Raw genomic sequence first — 23,419 nt, forward strand, 5'->3', positions numbered from 1 at the left:
ACTTATAGCAGCGATTCTCAATCAACCTGTGGGGCGAGCCCCCCTAGGAGGGCGCGCTTTTAGTAATGGGGGAGCGTAAGCATATAAAAAAATACACCAACATCATGAACTAATTTACTAAAATCAAAGCAAAACAAAATTCTGACAAAATAAAAAATAAAAAACACATAAACACTGAATAGGAGTTATAATCATAAAGAGCACTCAAAACTAAAAAGTAAGGTTTTACTGTTTTTTTGTCAAAATTATTGAACGAGGGGGGCGCGTTGAAAATAATTATGGAAGATTGGGTCGCAAAGGGTAAAATGTTGAGAAACGCTGACTTATAGTATAAAGTGTGAAGTGACTCTGTATTTGAAACGTGAGTTTTGTACAATTTCATGATAGTTAGATTATAATACATGATATACCCAAGTACGTATGTACCTACCTATATTGTAAGAAAATAAAACATTTTCATTTTTATACAATGTTTTATATTTTGACTTCCGATCAGCCCATTGTACTCGTATGAGTACACCTACTTTTTGCTAAAAATTCAATTTTTTTATGTCAAATAACGATAAATTTTTGCTATTTAACCCAGGTTCAACAAGTACATTCAAAAAAATTTTGTATTATCAAAAAATAAATGTCGTGGGATCAAATGGGTTAAAGTGGGGGATTAAATTAAGAGAATGAAATTCGAACCAATAGGGATACAAAAAAGCTATCATGTTGAGAATAAACGCCATACCGAGCTCCTGGACGATTACTCCTCGTTTAATCCCTCTTTTAAATATTTAAAAATCGTTATTTTGCTCTATTGAGAAATTTGGAAGTTACGTCATTCTTATTCCAGACCGGTGAATTATACTTAGTTATATTATTATATTTTATGTAGTTAAATTTAAATTAAATTCTAAGGAAGATATTATTTGGACCAACACATTGCAGCGATGGTTCGTGGATATTTAAAATGAACCACGAGCTGTATGAACTAATGCGGAACGCAGATATTGTTAGATTTGTAAAGTCACAAAGACTAAACTGGCTTGGTCACTTAAAAATAATGCCAGATAATCGAGCTGTGAAAGTAATCCAGAGACGGAAGCCCCAAGGAAATATAACAAGAGGAAAGCCCAGTAAAAGATGGATAGACGACGTAGAGGGGATCTTAAAACCATGAAAATCGGGCAGTGGCGAAAGAAAGTATCCGACAAGGCAGAACGGAAGAACATTGTTAAGCAGGCAAAGGCTCACAAAGGGTTGTATCGCCATTAGAAGAAGAAGTAGATATAAATATAAATGTACCTACATTATAATTTTATAAAATAAGTCCACCAATAATAGCCATTTCATATTTATTACAATTACAGTGGGTACAAATTTGTGCTTATAATTTTTCGGAAACAAATATAACTTGAATTGACTATTTCTTGTTGTATTTTTTACAATACATACAGTGAGCACGTAAAGGTTGGAATAAATTCATTTTCTCGAGAATGGACGACTTTGCAAAAAAATCCCGAAACAGGTCAATTTTTATTTTTAAATTACGACTTTTTGGCGTATATATCATACTAGTGACGTCACCCATCTGGGCGTGATGACGTCATCGTTGACTTTTTTAAATGAAAATAGGGGTCCTGTGATAGCTCATTTGAAAGGTAATTCAATTATCTATTCAGTAATATAAGCATTGACATAATTATTTATACAGGGTGTCCAGAAAAAAAAATTTTGTATTAAATTTATTGACATAAAAAGAAGAAAGTATGTAATTTATTTAATTCAAAATACATTTTACTGCTCTCAGAAAACAGAAAAAATGTTTATTTGAAAAATAATCATTGCTTTTCGCTTAAATTAAATGTTCAAACTGTCAAGAGGCAGGTGGATGGATGCTTTAATATTGAATTTAAGCAAAAAACAATATTTATTTATCAAATAAACATTTTTTCCTGTTTTCTGATAACAGTAAAATGTATTTTGAATTAAATAAATTACACACATTTTTCTTTTTATATAAATAAATTAAAAAAAAAAAAAAATTTTGACACCCTGTATAAATAATTATATTAATGTTTATACTGCTAAATAGAGAATTCAATTACCTTTCAAATGAGCTATCACTTAACCCCTATTCTCATTTAAAAAAAGCATCGATGACGTCATTACGCCCAGACGGGTGACGTCACTAGTATGATATATATGGCAAAAAGTCGTAATTTAAAAATAAAAATTGACCTGTTTCGGAATTTTTTTCCAAAGTTGTTCCTTCTCGATAAAATGAATTTATTCCAACCTTTACGTGCTCACTGTATAACATACATGATCTATGTAGGGACAGATAAAAGAAAAGGCTGTAAGGCTCCTATTACTACAGATGCAAATTATAATTGTTAAAGCTTAGGAACACATTGATTCCTTTCCTAGTGTGGAAAGTCACTATTGTAGAAAATACTTGCGATTTTCTTTGACTCTATGAACAATTTGACCAGGAGAATAATATACCTAAGTGTACTATAAATGTATACAGATTTCTTTTCAATAGCTAAGAATCTCTATTAAGTTTTTTTTAACCAAAAAAGATCAGTGTTCTCTCTGAAATAGTTATAAAAATGCTTCAGACAAGTCCGCCTTAGAAAATGACCTTCATAAGATCATAAAAAGGGAGAGAGAAACTGACTCTCTTAAAATGAAGGGTGATGATAAGAAACGGTCAATAGATAACAAAGGTGTACCATTTCGATCTGTTTCATTTGACTTGCAGGCAGTTTTATCAATGCCGTATGCTGGTGATGCTCAAATATTATACTACAGACCCACGCTTTCTGTCTATAACTTTACAATATTTGATTATTGTAATATACGACGGACATTGTTATATCTGGGACGAAACAAATCGAGGAAAAGAATCGTCTGAAATTGCATCCTGTTCCTAGTACTGTTAAACATGTAAGCATATTTTCCGATACTGACAGGGGTCAGATCAGAATCGCAACAAAAATATGACAATTGAATATTACATGCGGTAAATACAACAAGAATAAAAACCGCTAAACGCCGTAAAAATGAGTGGCGCATACAATATTCCAGCTACAAAAGATCTGATATGAATATTACGTGGAGCGAAAATGTATTTTAATTTTGATGCAAAACAAAATTCTAGTTTTATTTTAAAAGATTTTTTCATAATATTTGCCCAATTTGAAGTAAAACGCGTCACAAACGAGTAACTTTGATACAGTTTGAATTTTGAAACCCTTTTGTGGCGCGTTTACTTCAAATTTAGCAAATATTATGAAAAAATCTTTTAAAATAAAATTAGAATTTTGTTTTGCATCAAAATGAAAATATATTTTCGCGCCACGTAATATTCATATCAGATCTTTTGTAGCTGGAATATTGTATGCGCCACTCATTTTTAAGGCGTTTGGCGGTTTTTTATTCTTGTATCAGAAGTTTTTCAGAAGTTATTTATAAATTAAATGTATAAAGTTAAATGCAATGTTTCTCGATTACACGTTAAGCTATATAAATTGTCGCCTTTGTCGCATTATCTCCCAAATGATCTAGTGTCCTTCGAATGTACACTACATTTTTTTTTCTATTCGACATAAATTGAAAAAAATATTGGGATGGCCGGTAAATGAACTCGGATTGCCCGTTGCCAATCAAATTAGCGCCGTAACCACTACAACTACATAAACCATTTAGGGAATAATCGTTATTGGATTAAACTTTTGTAGCTTAATAACTTCTAAACGGCTTAACCGATTTTGTTCACTAAACATGATTTTGAAACGTATTGACAAGTAGTATCTTATGCATCTAAGGTCATGTATGATAACTGAAGCTATTACAGGAATTATTGAGCTTGAAAAACCGTTTTTCCCGAATAAAAGGTATACACCGTTAGATTCATCTAGAGTGATTATACAAACGCTCAGTTATTGGCGTAATTCGTAGGTTTAAATTTTGAGTAATTGTCGAAATAACAAAATTTTCAAAGTTTAGTTTTTCAGTTTTTTGGCTATACTGAGCCGTGTGTATGTCTGATCCTGACAGCTTAAACACCATTTAAAAGCTTAACTCAACGCTATTGATTTGGTGTATTTACTGTTCTCCTGTCACTTCTTGAACCGAAGATATATACCGCCAAAAAATATGCCGTTTTGTACCTACCAAGACCTATAGCTGGCTTATGGGTAGTCAAAACTCACAAACTACACCGGTTCTGAATCGGCCCTTACTCCCTCTTCAAAAACAGAAAAAAAAATCAGATCGGTTTAACTTTTCCACACACCTACATACATCATACATACATATCCACAAACATTTTCCCTTTTTTAAATAAAAATTGACTCATATTTCTGAGCTCGGCAACTTTTGAACAGTATAACCGATTTTCAAAATTAGACATGCGTTGGAAAAGTAATGATCGCTTCTAATAGAAGCCGCAAAGGTCGGAGTTAAATTTTCGAAGTTTTTGGGAGATTTGGGGAAGAGAACGAAAAACAGACCCTAAATAGTAAGGGCCGTAAAATCCACACCCTTGGACCAAAATGGATGGTTGACATATGAATGGGTGAGTATTTTCCTGAACTTTAAGATGGAAGTTGGCCCAATTTTCAATTCAGTTAGATTTAGAAAATCGAAAATTTCGTGTATACACATATAGTGTCGCTTTTAGGGGGTGTAGGTGTGCGCCACTGGCGAGAACTGCCGTTCTCTGGTAATACAACATCTAGATATGATTTATTTAAAATTCATGGAAACTGGGCACTCGTATTTAGAAGCAGATTCAATTCATGCCACTATCGACAGAATGGCACAGAAAAACACAAATCAGTTTATTTCTACTACAAGATTTTTACTATTTGGATGTGTCAGCCACAAGAAGGGGTACAAGAAAATCACCTACCTGGGAAGTGAAAAAATTATTCCCCAAGCAACTGCCAATATCCATGGCCAAGAAAAAAGATCTATTATACTTGTGTAATGTTTGAGTTATACCAAAAGACTACAAAGGCGCGAAAAATTCTCTACCGACCAAAGGCAATTTGCAAGACATAGTTCCAATAGATAGTCTGAAAGTGCAATAGACTGTTGACGTTCTTTATTGTGTTAACATGACTAAATATATTTGTTATATTTTTTACATAAAACGTCCAATAATTAAATCAAAATCATGATGTATACTTATTATATGTCCATACTTTTATTGCCAACCATTGTATGTCCATATTGTCCATACTTTTTTTAAAGTCTTCTTTAATTTTTTTTTTGTGAGGAAAAGTATTCATTTTTCTTACCTATTCATTTCAAGGTTCATTTAATGACGTATCATAAAAAAAATACGTAAAGTTTAATATTTAATGTAACGATGTTCTACAAGAGCTTAAACATTTAAAATCGATTTTATCAAAAAGTACATTCACTGACATACAATAAGTGTGCTTTAAACCATCGATGTATGATGTATATTTTTTGTTTTATTACTATTTCTACCTTGTTATGTTAATAATCCTGAGTGGCTGAAGTAAAATAAAAAAACTAAGAAAGCAAAGAATTTTAACTTCAAAAATATGTATATTGATATAACCAAAACTGATTGAAGAGCGGTTTTAGTATAACTTGTCTTTTAAGTATTTTCTTTGTAGTATTCTCAGATCTCAGGAGAAAAGCTTGTTCAAGTAGTCAAATGAGAGTCACTTACTTTATCGTTCTTTTGGTTTCCTCTGCAGTTTAAGAGAATTTTAATCTAATTAATCCGGTTCTGAAGCTCTGGTGTGCTGGAATATCAGAGCACATTTAGCTTCATTATTTAGATTTAAGACTTTCAACTCCTAATTGCATTAAAAGGATAGGGGCTTCGGAGTTGCATTTAATAGCGGAACATGTGTTCTCTCGTGTGTTCTTGTGAATAACTTACCGCAACAAATGTTACCTGTCCTAATTATTTACAATATTACAAATTAGTAGAAGGAAGTGTTTGCGTAATGTGAAGATAAATATAGTCTTGTTAGCAGATGAATGTTAGTTAGTAAAAGATTTAGAGATGTTTGAAAATAATTTCCCTGTTTTGTTCTGAAGTTGTTTTCTTGTGGCATTTATAATACAATTTTCTATTTTTATTAGTAGTCCAGTCGGGTTAGATGAATAACAGGCCCAAATTTTATTTTTGAAATCTTTAGGGGGGGTTAATAGTAATGTAAATTTTAAATCTCGACTGAATTCCGCAGTTGCGTTAGCCGCCATATTGATTTTAAACGAGAACCCTTTCTGCTCAATATCAAAAAGTATTGGAACCAAATTTGTTGAAAATGTGATTTTCTATAATTTCTATCATTACAATTTTTGCGTGGTTATGGGGGAAAATAGTGACAGTTAGAGCATAATTATTGAATTATCTCGTTTATTATTAGTTTTGCGACAAAAATGTTCATATACAAGAATAGAGAGAATTAAATGCTACACAATTTTGATCTCTTTCATTTTTTTGCTAAAATGAATATTTGTATGCGGTAATGGCGCGAGCGTAAGACCTTACTGATTTTATAGCAATTGTTTTTGTTCAATATCTATGCTATTTTTAACTAAAATTGTTCCAAATATGATTTCCTACAATTTATTTTCAACAATTTTTTTCATGCGGTTGATATTTTCTGGGTTAAGTGGGAAAATAGTAAAAAGGGTTGGGGGGAGCATCATTATTGAATTGAATCTTGTTTCTGAGCTGTCCCAAATTTTATATTTCTATCCTTTAGTCAAATATTAGTGTGAATAAAGGAGAACCGTTGTTGCTTAATATCTCCGACATTTTCAACTTTTCGACAAAACCGGTAGGAACTAAAATTGTTGGAAATGCAATTTCCGACAATTTGTTTTACACAATTTTTTATGCGATCAAGAATTTCCGAGTTAAGGGGGAAAATAATGGAAGCGGAGAAACTTGACGACATAATTGTACATAAACAAAAATGATGAGAATTATATTTTATACAATTTTTGAAACTTCCAGTGAAACACCAACCAAACTAAGTACATAAAAACATAAATCGACGCTGCCAAGCCAAAACGGCATAAACGCCAAAATGACCACTTTTTAGTTAGCTGCACTAAAAAATAGGATTTTAATATCCGCACCAGACAGTCAACGCGGAATAACCGCAGAAAAAGTGAAATAGGTGTAATATAGGTTTAAAATTTTTATAAACGCCAGTCTAGTCACGCACGTGAACACCGACGTGAACACCAATTGACATAATCGCCAGTGCCCGTAAGATTATCATTGTGTACATTTCGGTCCAGTAATAATAGTAAAGGTATGTATTTTTACAATTTTTATGGATAAGTAACATGATATTACCTACCTTTGCAATATTTTCAATTTGTATTGATTTTTGAAGCGTAAACACACTGAATTTCTTTAAAAATTATGAGGCGTTTATGCCAAAACCACATATTTACATTGTGGTTGACACAAGTGCCATTGCTCAATGGTATTCTTATGCAGGTTTCTTATTTAAAAATTGCGCAAATAAAAAGTTTATTTTAAAATTTTCTATTGTAACTTTGTACTAGTATGATGAACAAGTCATTTTGTATTGCAGCATAGAGTTCAAATCAATTTTATATAGCTAAAAATGGAGATCGATTTTTGGCGTTTATGCCATTTTTTGTTGTAGATCAATAGCAGAAGTAAACAAATAATGGCCTTACTAAATGAAAATAAAACATATACCGAATCAGTACAAAATGATATACTGACTGACAATAACTCCCCTATATTTCCCTTAGAGATTTATGACATTTATAATGCCAACATTGCAGAAGCTTTTAGCAATGACATTATCTTCTTTGAGGAACCACCAGACGTTGCAGTAGAAGAAGAAATATTCTGTCACGATCTCACATCATGTTTCAACTTAGCAGCAGATAATGGTTTGGGTGCCGGTATAAGTAGTGATCAAAATAAGGAAAATACAAGCAATCAAATCAATACGGATGTTGAACCAAATATTGACAGTGATTATGAACTAGAATCCACTATTATTAGATATCCGCTTCTATTCTCGAATTATTTACTTTTAAGTATTTCATCCTAGCACCAAAAACATGTTTAAAGAATTGAAGGTTTTGTTTTTAACTTAGAATGTATTTTTGATTAATAAAAAATAAACCCTATCAAAAATCTTCGTAATTTCATAATTTTTCTTGTTGGCATAAACGACAATTTTTAATTTTCGTTTCTTTTTTCATTAATGGCATATATCCCTTTTAAGCGCCATATTGACTAACCTTACAACGATGCGATCAACACAAACGCCAGAGGTAAGTTTGTCATATTCACCAATGTTATATCTTGATTGGACATAAGCGCCATTTTCTAGTTTTTAATTTATTTCAGACAGTATTTTCAGCCACATTAATATTCACAATATATTAAGATTTGAAAAAAAAATCACCATTTTTTTTGAGTCACTGTGCAGATAAGCAGAATTTGTAAAAATAAAAATAATCAGTTTTTTGTGTTTCCTGAAAAATCAAGTGAATGTCGTTTATGCCGTTTTGGCTTGACAGCGTCGAAATAATAACATATTCATTAAGTTCACTTAATTTTATTAACTAGCCGGTTTTATTGGTTGAATTTGCCTGTCGATAAGTTTTCTGTCAGCTAATATATTTTTATATTCAAACTTTTTTTTATTTTGGATCCTGTTGGGGGGAATTTTCCCATTCTACTCCCCCCTCGTAGACACGCCACTGATTCTCTCAAAAGATTGTAGCAAATCGTAATTTTTTACAATTTCTGTCTTTACACTTTTTGTCGAAAAGTTGGAAATGGCGGAGATACTGAACAAAAACAATTGCTATAAAATCAATTGGGTCTTACACTCGCACCTTGACCGCATACGTACCACCTTAAATATTGATTTTATCAAAAAATTAACGAGAGCACACTTGTACAAAATTTAATTCTCTTCGTTTTTGTATAGGTATATATTTGTTCTAAAACTAATAATAAACGAGATAATTCAATAATTATGCTCTAATTGACCCCTATTGAGCTGCCCCCCCTACTTGCAAAAATTAAAAAACAAATAGCGCTGATTTATGAGCTATTTATGAGCTCTCATATTCCGTAATTAAAAATTTTGAGCTCGTTACACTGAGCAGTAATTTAATATTTTAGGGGGGGGGGAGGGCTGACTATTTTAATTTTTTTTAGCATGTTTCTCTTAAGTAAAATCAATTAAAGGGTTGTTTGGAGGTGAAAGCGATGAGCTCAAAAATCGAAACTATATCATTTCAAGAGCTCATAAATAGCTCGTAATTCTGACTCAAAAATCGGTTCAATATTCCTATCCACTAAAATATTAAATTCCTGCTCAGTGTAACGAGCTTAAAATTTTTAATTTGCTGAATATGAGAGCTCATAAATAGCTCATAAATCAGGGCTATTTGTTTTTTAATTTCTGCAAGTGAGGGGGGGTAGCTCAACAGGGGTCTCTAACTGTCACTATTTTCCCCCCATAACTCGGAAATTATCGACCGCAGGAAAAAAAATAATAATAAATAAATTATGGAAAATCACATTTTTAATAATTTCAGTTTCTACACTTTTTGTCGAAATGTTGAAAATGGCGGAGATATTGAGCAAAAACGGTTCACGTTTAAAATCAAGATGGCGGCTAACTCAGCGGTGGAATTCAGTCTAGATTTTAAATTTACACTACTATTGACCTTCCCTAAAGATTACAAAAATAAAATTTGGGCCAGCTCGTAATGGAGGTTAAATGCTATAGAAGTGGAAGTTTTGACTAACCGCTCTCGCAAACGGACGTGTGATAGATTGTAGAATGGTGTCGAGGTACTGCTGAGCTGTAAGGATGCGGTCTGAGAAAACGAGGTAAGTTCTTCCATCGATTATTATTCCACTCCATACCATCACTGTACCATCTCTGTATGTGTAAAAGTCCTGTACATGTTTTAATCGTTCCACATTTCCAGATCATCTCTACCCTCCTATTCGTCGAGAATCTGGATGTAATCCAAATATACATAGATTCGTCGTAGAATAAAACTATAGCCCAATCATTTGCATCTTAGTTTTGATATTCTTGACACCACTCTAATCTTGCAGCGATTGCCTCGAGATAGGTGGATATCTCAATGGCCTTCGACTGTGGAGATTGCATTGATGGAGACGATTCCTTACAAGATTATGCCCTATGGTTTTATGGTGGTTGTGTTCACGCTTCAGGTCGCTAACCAATTCTGGTGCTGCAATTGCTCGTTGTTTTCTAGAGGTTAACACTAAAACTTGGTCTTGAGCTGCAGTTGTAGCGCGCTCAGTTCCTAGGTGACGTTCGGTTGGACTTCCAGTGCCACATAACGCCGCCATAATTGACTTAAAGCACTTTGGAAGATTCCCATGCACTTAGCTACATTAGTTTGCCTCATTTGACATTGAAAAAGGCCTACAGTCCTGCTTATCTTATCCAAGTTAAATGACGTCGTTCTATGATAAAAAAAAACAACATTTTCAATGTAATATCTAAACATGAACGTTCTAATATGAACTATATATATATAATATATATATATATATATAATATGAAACTATCAGAATATTTACAGCAGTATTCGCTCCGTGGGTGACCATGGTGGGGATACACGAAACTATGCCAGCGTCCGTAGCGGCGAAATATGACAATTTTGTCAAATAATTATTGAATAATATTATTTTTCAATAGCTATTTTGCTTACCTTATTATTGCAATTTTGATTTTTATTATTTATATTTTCATACTGACTTTCTTTTTTTCCCCGATCTGGTGGTATATTCCTATCGTCACCTATTTACATTTTGTGTTACCCACACAAAATTAATAGTTCAATAGACCCAGCTGATGTTAAAATCTGGTACTAATAATTCACACTGCCTAATTTCTTTCGATGTACACTTAATTAATGTTACACCAACAACTAAACTATAACGAAAATGTGAAGAAAAACCCTTAAAATTAATATTTTTTTCAGAGAACTTCCAAATATCCGCTTTGTAATTTGACGTTTATTTGACACTAGAACTTATTGTTTGTATATGATAATAAATTTGACCAAAAATGGTTAATAAATATTACATATTAACGTTAAATATGTCATATGTGTATCATATGTTTAACGTCAAATTGTGGTCTCCAAAAATGTCGCTAGGTGTCGCGTCAGGCATTGTAGATTGTAGATTGCAAAAGGGGTCGATTGGCCCAGTTGACCTTACTACACTGCGACCTATAAGATCTTTTGTGTATACCCTACATCTATATTTTAGTCCAAAAGGTCTAGGCTTCTAAGAAAGTCCATTATCCGTTTTGGAGCTAGGTTTGTAATCTGATCAGGATCAAGGAATACCTGTTCCAGATATTTATGGCGTTGCCGAACAATTACTCTGCAATTGCAGATAATATGTTCTGACGTCTCATCGCGTCAGTCATGCTCGGATCGAATAAAATCTATAGTTTTTTCCTCTTCTGTTTATAAGCAAAATTAATATGCCGTGATTTGATTTAGAGTACATATATAATTTTTATCTCTTGTATAACTGATACCTTTTATTTTCATTTCGTTACGTTTACTGGTATTTACACCATAGTCCTTGACTTTTTTGTATATAATATACTAATAGTTAACAAAAATATTTGACAAGTATTGCGTTGTATTTTAAAATTTATGTTTTTATTATGACGCATGGTGGAATACTAAGTACAAACCAGTACATATGTACCAAATTCTATATTGCTTTCAAGATGTTTAATACAGATAAAAGTACACAATATCAAAAGTTTCTTAGACTCATTCTCAAAAGTTTAAATTTTAAATATTATAATATTTTTATCTAGAGATTTTTTCATTTATTTATTTGCTCTATAACCTTTGTGGGCAGTGGCGGACTAGAAAGAAGAGGGCACCAGATAACATTTTATTCAGTACCTATTTTTCAGTCATGAGTCATGACTCATATTTTGCGTTTGTTAGTTGGTTTCAAAGCATATAGTTGGTAGTTCTATGTACTTATTGGATTGCAAGAAAAAAAGATAACAAAAATATACATGTAGGTACAAACAAAAAAATTTATTAAAACAAAAACAATACCTATACTATTTTTACTAAAAAAATACGCTTATGTCTTTCAAGAATTCTCGCGTCAGAGCATTTATTTAATATTTAATTTTTTTTATTTAGCTAATACCTCGACAACTAATGGCCATTGGCATGCCCACATAACAATTTCATGTTCTTAGTAGATTCATAGAACATACTTTTCAGAAAAAGTATATACTAAGAATATGCGTAATTACCATTGTGAATGTGCATAGCACATACTGAGTATATACTACATTACAGTACCTAAAAGTTCTATGTATATACTTAGAATGTACTACCGCACTTCTTTTCAGTATATACTAAGAATATACTTTTTAGAACATTTCAAGGACGTGCTATAAACCTTCTATTTATATACATAGAACGTACTACCGCACACCTTTTTAGTTTATACTAAGAACGTACTTTTTAGAATATTCCAAAGAAGTGCTATAAACCTTCTATTTATATACTTAGAACGTACTACTGCACATCTTTGTATTAGAAGAATATATTTTTAAGGATATTCTAAGAAAGTGCTATCAAGTGCTATATTATACCGGGTTTCCACTTATAGTTTCCCCCATTTTAACTGCCTATAACTTCTAAACAGCTCAAGATAGAAATATGCGGTTTTCACTGAAATATTTTATTTTAGTAAAAGTTTTGTCTGAATGGATGGAATTTTTCATACCGCTTTCAAATACTAAATAAAAAATGGCGGATTTTTGAAAAGAACTTTGTTGACTTTTTTTTAATGGAACATCCAGTATATTCTTTTGTAAATTTAAAGAAAGGTTTTTAAAATCGGTTGTCAAATCACTGAGTAATTAATTTTTAAAATGATAGGTGCAACGTAGATATCACATACCTAAATAACATAACTACCTCCGCTCCTCCTCCAAACAATTGTCTTCGATCGGTATAAAACCCTTACCGTTCTCCATACTTAATATACTATAATGTTTAAACTTTTTTACCATACAACAATTTTGAAATGAAACTGGTCCAATACTAACTACAAATATAAATTTTATTAATTATTCTAAAATATAACGAAGTTGAAAGTATCTACTTATAAGTATGTGTTAAGAATGTACTTATAAGTATGTGCTAAGAATACTCGATAAAGGTATATTCTAAGAATAAACTTTTACGAATATTCCGAGTTACTACGTACACGAATGTACTCAGTATATTCGGTAGGAGAATTTACTTTAAAGTATATGCAAAGAACATGAAATTTAGAATGTTTTTTAAGGTACATGCTATGCTTGTACTACGCATATACTAAAAAGAATATACTCCGACGAATGTTGGTAGTATATGCTTAGAACATGATACGAATATCATTGTTATGTGGGTGGTAAGTACGGTGAATTTTTGCAGTTAGGTACCTAGTTCACGTGTAGTGTGTGTTGAGTAAGAGTCTTGTTACTTTGCAAAGTCGATGTCATTGTCTTTGCAAAGAGACTCTAATTGTATCCGAACGTCTGCGGTTCCTTTCGCTGAGTACCGATCCCACGACAAGGGCAGAAACTATTTTCATTTATTAATTTATAATTAACGAAAAATTTCTGAGCCTGGTGAGATTCGAACTCACGACCATTCGAACCATTCGATCCAAAGGTTGGCGCTCTTACTACTAAGCCACATAGCAGGTTTGGTTTCCACTGTATAATTCTTTCTTTCTCAAAAACATATAAAATTAAAATTATAAAACGCAATATGAGTAAAAATCTGAGTAAACAAAAATGTGTTGGAGCAACCACTGAGCTGTCGTTCGCAAAAGAAGGTTTGGGTGTATGTTCCTTCTTCTTTAGCCCCATTTCGACCCCCAGTATCCACGTAGTTAATATTATCCCTGACCCATCTGAGCAGACTTTTAAAACGCTTCAACATGATAAGAAGTCATAATATAATTGGAGAAAGATGGATTTCAAGAGAATTAGAGATACTGAAGTTTGAGAAGAAAGAAAGTGGTGTTAGTCAAAGCAAGTTCAAGAAAAAAATAAAAAATCGGGCAAAACTATATTGCTCCCAAAGAGGAAGCTAAAGAAGCAGTAGCAGGAGTGTATATAACTCTTGTTTTAAAGCTATTTCTTTGTTGCATTTATGTAATTTATTATTCTATTTTTATATATTTTATTATAATTTATTATTTCCCATTTAGAATAATAAATTGTTTAGAAATCTATACGACTAAATTGATATCAGTGAAGAAGAAATAAAAATAAACATATAATAATTTTCAATTAGAGAAAAATATTTTAATCAGGTTGGATATATCGGAGATAAAAATACTAAAATACCAGTTCATGAAAGGGATATAAAATGATAATATGAGGAAAGTACTTGGATGGTTTAGAAACAGTAGAGTAGAGACAGTAATAGTAATGGTCACTAAAATATCAAAGGAGAAATGGGTCAAGCACTAGAAAATTAAGAAAAGTAAAGCAGTGCGGTAAAGAGCACTCAAGGAGATGAAGAATAATAAATCGCCAGGAAAAGACGGGATAACTGTAGAAATGCTAAAAAATGGTGGGAAAACAACTAGAGAAATTTTGTACATACTTATGAATAAAATATTAATGAAAAAAACAAATACCCAACACCTGGAACGAAGCAGTAACATTGTTACTACTTCAAAAAGGAGATAAAAAGGATCTAAAGAATTACAGACCTATAATTTTACTAAATGTGATATACGAAATATTAACCAATATATTAACAAACAGATTAACAACTAAATTAGATGGATACAAGGCAAGAGAACAAGCCGGATTTAGAAAGAGCTTCAGTACAAGTGACAACCTTTTAACGATGAAGATATTAATCGAAAAAGCTAACGAATATCATATCCCGCTATACATGGCATTTATTGACTTCGAAGAAGCATTTGATAGTGTAGAACACTGGGCAGTAAAGAATTCCCTACAAAACAGCAAAAGAGACTACAGATATACCGACTTAATTACAAATATATTATATGATAAAGCAACAACAACTATTAAGCTAATGAAACAAATGGAGCCTATTAAAATAAACCGAGGAGTAAGACAAGGGATACCATCTCGCCCAAGCTATTCAACCAAGCGCTAAAAGATGATGTGTTCAAACAACTACACTGGGATGGCTGGGGTATAAACATAAACGGGCAATATCTGAATCACCTACGAGATGCTGACGATATTGTATTGATAACAGAAAGAAGTGAAGAATTACAAAGAATGATGGAAGAACTAGATAGAGAATCGACTGAAGATGAATTACAGTAAAAAAAACCATGACCAATCAACAACAAGAACTAATAATTACAGTGGCACAAACAAGAATAGAACAAGTAAAGGAGTATATAATATCTAGGACAAATCACTAGAGTAAATAAAGAAAATCAAACCGAAGAAATAAAGAGAAGAATAAGATTGGCCTGGGCATCATTCGGAAAACTGTCTGATATTCTAAAGAACAGAAAATACCCGCAATGTATACTCCCTGTTCTAATATATGGCTCTAAGACATGGACGTTTACAAAAGAAAATATGGAAAAAATAGCAAAGAGAGAAAGATCCATAGAAAGACAAATGACAAAAGACATTAAACTATCAGACAGGAAAAGAAACGAATGGATCCGTAACAAAACAAAAGTGAAAGATGTCTCTACCTAAGTAGCAAAGCTTAAATGGAAGTCCGCCGGACACACCCTACGGCAGAAGAATGAAAGGTGGACTAAGATGATCATACATTTTAGACCGTGGAACCACAAACGAAAAAGGGGAAGGCCACAGTTGCGATGGTCGGATGACCTGAAGAAACACACTGAGTCAAAATTGATGCAAATTGCCCAAGATAGAGAGGCATGGAAGAAGGAAGAGGAGGCCTATGTCCAAGGCTGGATGTTTAGTGCTGATTAGATAAAAAGCAGTGAGACCAGATGATATTTATGGTGAAATTTAGACAGCATCAAAAGAGATAGGAATAAGTTGGTTAAGTTATTTAATAAAATTTTTGAAGTTGGACAAATGCTAGATGAATAGAAATTCAGTTTATTAATACCACTTTAAAAAGACAATAATGCACAATGCACAAACTACAGTGACAAAACTACTTAATCACGCCTTGAAAATATGGGAGAGAGTAATAATTGATAGACGGATACGTGAAGAACCCGAAATATCCGATAATCAGGTTACTTTATGCAGGGCAGATCAATCACATTTTCATTATAAGGCAGTTGATGTATTCAGAATAGAGACACACCCTTATGGTGTCTACGTATAAATAAACGCTCTTATGGTATTTACTGATCTTTAGAAGCATATATGCTAGCGTCCCTTGAGAGTTTCTGTTGTAGGGGCTCAATAAAAAAGGAGTTCCCGGTGAACGTGAATATGTAAAAATTGTGGGAGACATATATGAGGGTGTAACAACTAGTTTTAGGACATGTGTGGCAGAGACTAATAAACGTCATGTGAAAATACCGATGCATCGTCCTTATTTAGTCTCATTAGTTTTGGATCCGAAAACAGTAAAACTACAGGATACAGTTCATAACATTCCCTGGTACTTAAATATGCTGATGATGTATTAGAGGAAGCGAGTTAGAATTAATCTAGAATAGTGGACACATATATTTGGGACAAAAAGTTCAAAACTTAGTAGGACCAAAACACAGTATTTGGAAGGTTGGATAGTTGGCCTAAGAGAAGCATGACTTTTTTTTAGGAAACTGCGAATACGGTTCACAGGTATTTAGCTACTGTGTTAAGATATTATCGGGCATGACTTCCAGAATAATGAACACGAAGATCGAGAGAAACAACAGAGCATCAAGATTCTCGCCTAATGTTAATGGCTCTAAGATACCACTTCTCTACTACCAGGTCTATTACAAATTATTGGTGTGCAGCACATGGAAAACCAATTCCTCGGTTTACTTTTTTAGTAGCTCAGCGATTCGTGGAAGAGATTCTGGTACCTCATCTATGACTCATATACCTTCAGTCGCTCTAATATCGAATCTTTAAGCAGGATAACGCAAGGCAACACATTGCGACAGTCACCATGGACTTCTTTGAGCAGGCTTGAATCAATATTTTACCCAGATCCCCAAGATCTATCCCAAAGATACTTCTTAATTTGGAGCATCTTCCTTAAACTGCGGGAGCACTTCGGAAGGAATTAATTCGGGTATGGAACGAAATTACCCAAGAGCATATTGACCACCAAATCAGGAGCAAACCCAGGCACATCCAAGAGTGTGTTGCCCACCGAAGTGCATCAATACATTATTGATTTAGCCCTGTAGTAAGTTTATTACATTGATTATTTCATTCATAGGATTTTCTGACCAATAGAAAGCTACAGAAATCTAAATTAAATCGATAATTTTTGATAATATCCCGTCGTCAAGTATATTACGTGAGATGCCCTTCGTTGCTACGAAAAAATACATTCAGTGATATTAATGACAATTAATGTTTTAAAAATTATAAAAGTGATGACTTTCAAACGTCAAATATTTATAAAAACTTTGTGTTTAATTGTACTAATTTGTAGTTACATAAATAAATTACAATAAAATTTTGGTTTTGAACAGTTTTATTCATGAAATCATCGCAACAAATTGCACTCGGACTCTAAAATTATTATAGAATTTTAGAGCTCTTGTGCAATTACTACTGAGTATTGGTAAGTGATGACTTTCAAACGTTAAATTAATATTTATAACAACTGTTTGTTTAATTGTACTAATTTGTACTTACATAAATAAATTACAATAAAATTTTGGTTTTGAACAGTTTTATTCATGAAATAATCGCAACAAATTGCACTCGATCTCTAAAATTCATATAGAATTTTTGCCCTCGTGACACTTTGACATAATTGACATAATAAATTAAAACTGTCAAAGTGTCACTCGTAAAAAGTCAATAATTTTAGAGCTCTTGTGCAATTACTACTGATTATTTCATTCATAGGAGATTCTGACCAAGAGAAAGCTACAGAAATCTGAATTAAATCGATAAAATTTGATAAATACCCGTCGTTAAGTATATTACGTCAGATGTCCTTCGTTGCTACGAAAAAATACATTCAGTGACATTAATGACAATTAATGTTTTAAAAATTATAAAAGTGATGAATTTCAATCGTCAAATATTTATAAAATCTTTGTGTTTAATTGTACTAATTTGTACTTACATAAATAAATTACAATAAAATTTTGGTTCTGAACAGTTTTATACATGAAATAATCGCAACAAATTGCACTCGAACTCTAAAATTTATACAGAATATCACTCGCCTTTCACTCGTGAAATTAAAACTGTCAAAGTGTCACTCGGGAAAAATTCAATAATTTTAGAGCTCTTGTGCAATTACTACTGAAAATTTGATCGTTTTTGCTACCCCGTATCATTTTTTACCACATTTTCAAAATACAATAATTTTTAATGGGTATTCGGATGTCTACATCGCTTAGTATATGTCATAACAGGTATACATGCATATAAGTAAAAAATGAAATTTTAATTTACAAAAACACAAAAAAAAGAAATAATAAAAACCAATACTTTGAGTCGCACTTCTACAAGTTTCTAGTAGTATAAATTGTGTGTTTGACCGCTGAGAAGAAAGCATCGGTGTGGGGTCGCTTTTTTGTGGCAAATCCATCGTGATTAATTCTCCCGGGGTTGAAATATGAGTCCGGCTGATACGGCTATCATTCGTGTTGGGTGATTCATAAAGAGATTGGATGGATGAATTGTGCGTTTGAAACCGTACTCAAGAGAGTAGGCATACAGCAGAAATGCAGAATTCTTAAGAGAAATTGACAGTTTCGGGATATACACATATAAATGAAAGGAAGTGTTCGTAATGTTGAAATAATAAGTCCAATTCGTAACTTTGAATCGATCGCAGGCTATCGTTTAAAGAGAGAACCGGATTTATCAATTCTTGTTGAATTATTAAAAACTCGTTAAAAATAACATTTTATAGTCCAGTGAATTTTTAAATTTTTAAACAAATTAAACTGATTCCCCCATTATGGGGGAACAACGTTCATTAGGGACGTCTTCTCAGACGAAAGACGTAGTTAATAATGAAGAAAGTGTAATGGAAAATAATAGTTTTCAACCTAGTGCTACTTTTCAGATAAAAAACCAAAAAGAATTTTAAAGATTTCAACTTGGTCTCAGATAAGTACAATTTAGAAAATATTTGGGTTTATATTGAAATCATTGGGAATGAAAGTGGTTTGTCTAGATTGCATCCTATGACGCTAAGTCACCTGTTATTCAAGACCCTGAAACTTACACATATTAAAGAGATAAAAAGCATTGGCCGTAATCGTATAAAAGTTTTGCTGTCATCACGTTTGGAAGCTAATAATCTTGTCAAAAATAAATTATTAAACGCTCAAAATTCAAGAGCGCACATTCCAAATCACTTATTGGAAGTTAAAGGGCTTGTAAGGGATGTAGACACCCCAATCTGACATTAATTATCTTATGAAAACATTGAATCTACTTCCAAAGTTGTAAATATTTATAGGACAAAGCGTGGAATCCAAAAAGAGGAAAAGCTTGAATTCGTAGATAAAAAATTATAGTTGCCACATTTAGGGGAATAATAATAATAATAATAATAATAATAATAATAATAAGCTGGGACTTCTCCAAACAGACCATCTCCCGTATTATCAATACGTCCCTGAGAGTATGCTTGAGGATGGCAACTACAAGCTATACTGGGACCGCACTGTGCTCACAGACCAAACAGTGGCACATAATAGACCAGATCTCGTACTAGTTAATAAATTAACAAGACAAACAACACTAATTGATGTGGCGATACCTAACAACAATAATCTACGTAGTAAATTTACTGAAAATATCGCCAAGTACAGAGATCTAGAAATTCAAATACGAAGGCAATGGAGAATGCAAAGTACCCAGACGATACCGATTATTATGTCTACTACTGGAGTCATTCCGAAGACCCTCCTCGAAAGCATAAAAAAGCTGGGTCTGAATGAACATCTTTATAAGACCATGCAGAAAACTGTACTACTCGCGACGGCCAGATGCGTACGAAAATTTCTGGGAGATACACCTGCATTCCAAGTCACCTAGGGCTCGATAACACGGAAAGAGTCCCACCAGAGCTCAATCCTTTTGATACCGTAGGTATCTGGGATGAGTCAATTTTCCCCTTAGAGGGAGTGTGAGCCGTATGGCTAAATCTGGGATAATAATAATAATATTCTACCCAAATATATATGTTTTAATAGAGTTTATTTTCCGGTAGAACAATTTACTGGTAGGGTCGTTCAATGCTATAAATGTTGAAATTCGGTCATGTGTCAAAACAATGTCTTATCTGGGACATATAGTGAGGGGAAGTCGATATAAAATATTACAATTGATCCTTAAAGGCAAAATAGAGGGCCGTAGAGGTGTAGGAAGAAAACAAGTTTCTTGGTTAAAAAACATTCGTTAATGGACTCAGATATAAAATCCAGGACAACTATTTCATATTGCAGAAGATCGAGAAGCCTTCGCAATGGTGATAGCCAACGTCGGATAGTTCTGATATGGCACGTGAAGAAGAAGTCAAAACAATGTAAAAGTTCCCAGGAATTTTGTATTCAATGTGGGCAAACGAAAACTACTAATCATACTTGCGATAAAGCTATGTATTGTATACATTGCAAAAGTAATGAGCATGTTACAATATCAAAAATTGTCCCTTTTATGAAAAAAAAAAAATTAAAAGCATAATGATCGAAAAAAAGGCTACTTTTTTAGAGGCACAACATTTGTGTGAACAATCATTTTCTGGTGTTATGAATCAAAATTATTTTTCTTTGCTTGAAAATAATGAAAAAGAATTTCCTTCCCTTCCAAAAATTAATAAAAAATCTGTCTCCACTCAGCTAGGTCCACAGATCAATAAATCGCGCTCTCTAATATCTTCTCAACAACAATAATTCACATGTATCTGTAGGAAAGAAAAGGAAACCAAACTCTCCTATGATACAACCTCCTATTCATTAACATATTTTCCCTTTACATTTGGACCTGCCCAGCCTTGATTAGCCGGTAAAGCTAATCCACATAAACCCAATTATAACAAAGTTGAAAATAAAAATCAGTTGACAAAAATTTTAACACATTTTCTAATGAACCTTTTAGAACATATTCGTTCAATTGAAGATATAAAAACGTTACACGATAAGACTATAATTAATGAATTAGAACAGGTTTTAAATACTGTAAACAATAATAGCTTCTAATAGCTGTACAAAATATTTTAAAAATTGGTCAATGGAATGATAGATCTATTATGTCAAACAAAAACAGCCCGAAAATCGTGTTTCTTTCAATTTTTGCTCTATAACTCCAAAGATAAAACAGAAAGACAAACAAAACAAACAAAAGACCTAACTTTAGACCAAAAATACCCAAATAAAAATTCACCGCAATTAAATTCTACATACAGACGTGTTTTTTCCGATTTACTTCGACGAAAACTTTCCCCGGAAAAAGCGTGTTTTTCCAACAAAATCTTTAATTTTCAACTAAACTTTTAGATAAGTAGTTGTTAATCAATAATTAAATAACTTGGTAACGTAAAAGCCCTTTCCATATATATTACAATTCCAGAAGCCGATGGAAATTGAATGAACAGTTTAGCAGCAATTGAAATGTTAATTAAAAATTTACGGTCGCTATAATAACGACAATAATTACGATGCATAACAAAAACTATGATTTTTCCATAAAAGACACTATACCTATCTAATTTACTTTACAGAATTGAATTTGGACTATTTAAGCGGCCTCAGGAATATTTTAAAATTATAAACAATTTTTTGGCTTATAAACAAATAGAATATCTCGTGAAATGTTAAACTAAATTAAATTGTGAAGACGGTATTCGAAAGACAACGGCAGGACGCTTCTTTTAAAAGGAAAAACGTTTAATTATGACAACTAGTTCCTGAGATACAACCGGTCAAATTTGACCGAAATTTACGGCAAAGATATAAACAATAGAATCATAATTTTCAAACCATCACCTTTTTATTTTTGTCCTCTTTCTCCACAAAAATTTTCATATCTTGAAAATCCTCATAACATATATTATTAGAACAAAAACTATCGATAATACGTGTGAAAATTGCCAAAAATAGCAAAATTCCAATCAAAAATTAGGTTGGAGAAAATGTAACCCTCAAAGTTCAAAATCGGTATACGTTAAAAAAATACATTTTCTCGGCTTCCCATGGAACAATTTCCTTCATTCTTTTTTTGTTCCCAAGTAACTCGAGTAGAGCCATCGAACTAACGCATTATTAAATGTCAAGCTTGCTTTTGTTTTGTTATAATAAATTAATTTATTTATTATGACACAATATTTTAATTTGTTTAAATAAAAATTGTTTAAATAATTATACAGCTTTCAAATGGGAATATTTATGTTTTTAACTTTAAAAGGTACACTTGTAGTAAGTTTATCTAAAAAAAGCCTACAACTGGAAAAAATATGTAATTTTCTGTTCTTATAAATAAATTAATCTATTATAACAAAACAAAAGCAAGTTTGGCATTTAATAATGCGTTAGTTCGATGGCTCTAGTCGAGTTATTAGGGAACAAAAAAAGAATGAAGGAAGTTTCTCCATGGAAGCCGAGAAAATGCATTTTGTTAAGGTATAACGATTTTGAACTTTGAGGGTTACATTTTCTCCAACCTAATTTTTGATTGGAATTTTGCTATTTTTGGCAATTTTCACACGTGTTATCGATAGTTTTTATTATAATAATATATGTTATGAGGATTTTAAAGATATGAAAATTGGTGTGGAGAAAGAGGACAAAAATAAAAAGGTGATGGCTTGAAAATTATAATCCTATTGTTTATATCTTTGCCGTAAATTCCGGTCAACTTTGACCGGTTGTATCTCAGGAACCACTCGTCATAATTAAACATTTTTTTCTTTTAGAAGAAGCGTCCTGCCAGTTTGTTTCAAATACCGCTTTCACAATTTAATTTAGTTTAATATTTCCCGAGATATTCTATTTGTTTATAAACCAAAAAATTGTTTATAATTCTAAGATATTCCTGAGGCCGCTTAAATAGTCCAATTTCAATTCTGTAAAGTACATTAGATAGGTATGGTGTCTTTTTATTAAAAAATCATAGTTATTCTTATGCATCATAATTATTGTCGTTATTATAGCGACGGTAAATTTTTAATTAACATTTTAATT

The 23,419-nt window shown here is 32.3% G+C and overlaps 1 protein-coding gene across 1 annotated transcript; it reads left to right on the plus strand.

Annotated features, from left to right (window-relative positions):
- Positions 1-7,140: 7,140 nt before the first annotated feature.
- Positions 7,141-8,223, plus strand: LOC126883412 (uncharacterized). Its single transcript, XM_050648957.1, has 2 exons — positions 7,141-7,313; positions 7,677-8,223. Exon 2 carries the CDS (start codon positions 7,701-7,703, stop codon positions 8,094-8,096), a length of 396 nt encoding a protein of 131 aa, XP_050504914.1. The 5' UTR covers positions 7,141-7,313; positions 7,677-7,700; the 3' UTR covers positions 8,097-8,223.
- Positions 8,224-23,419: the final 15,196 nt, after the last annotated feature.

Source organism: Diabrotica virgifera, chromosome 4, assembly GCF_917563875.1.
Source record: "Diabrotica virgifera virgifera chromosome 4, PGI_DIABVI_V3a".
Taxonomy (NCBI): Eukaryota; Metazoa; Arthropoda; class Insecta; order Coleoptera; family Chrysomelidae; genus Diabrotica; species Diabrotica virgifera.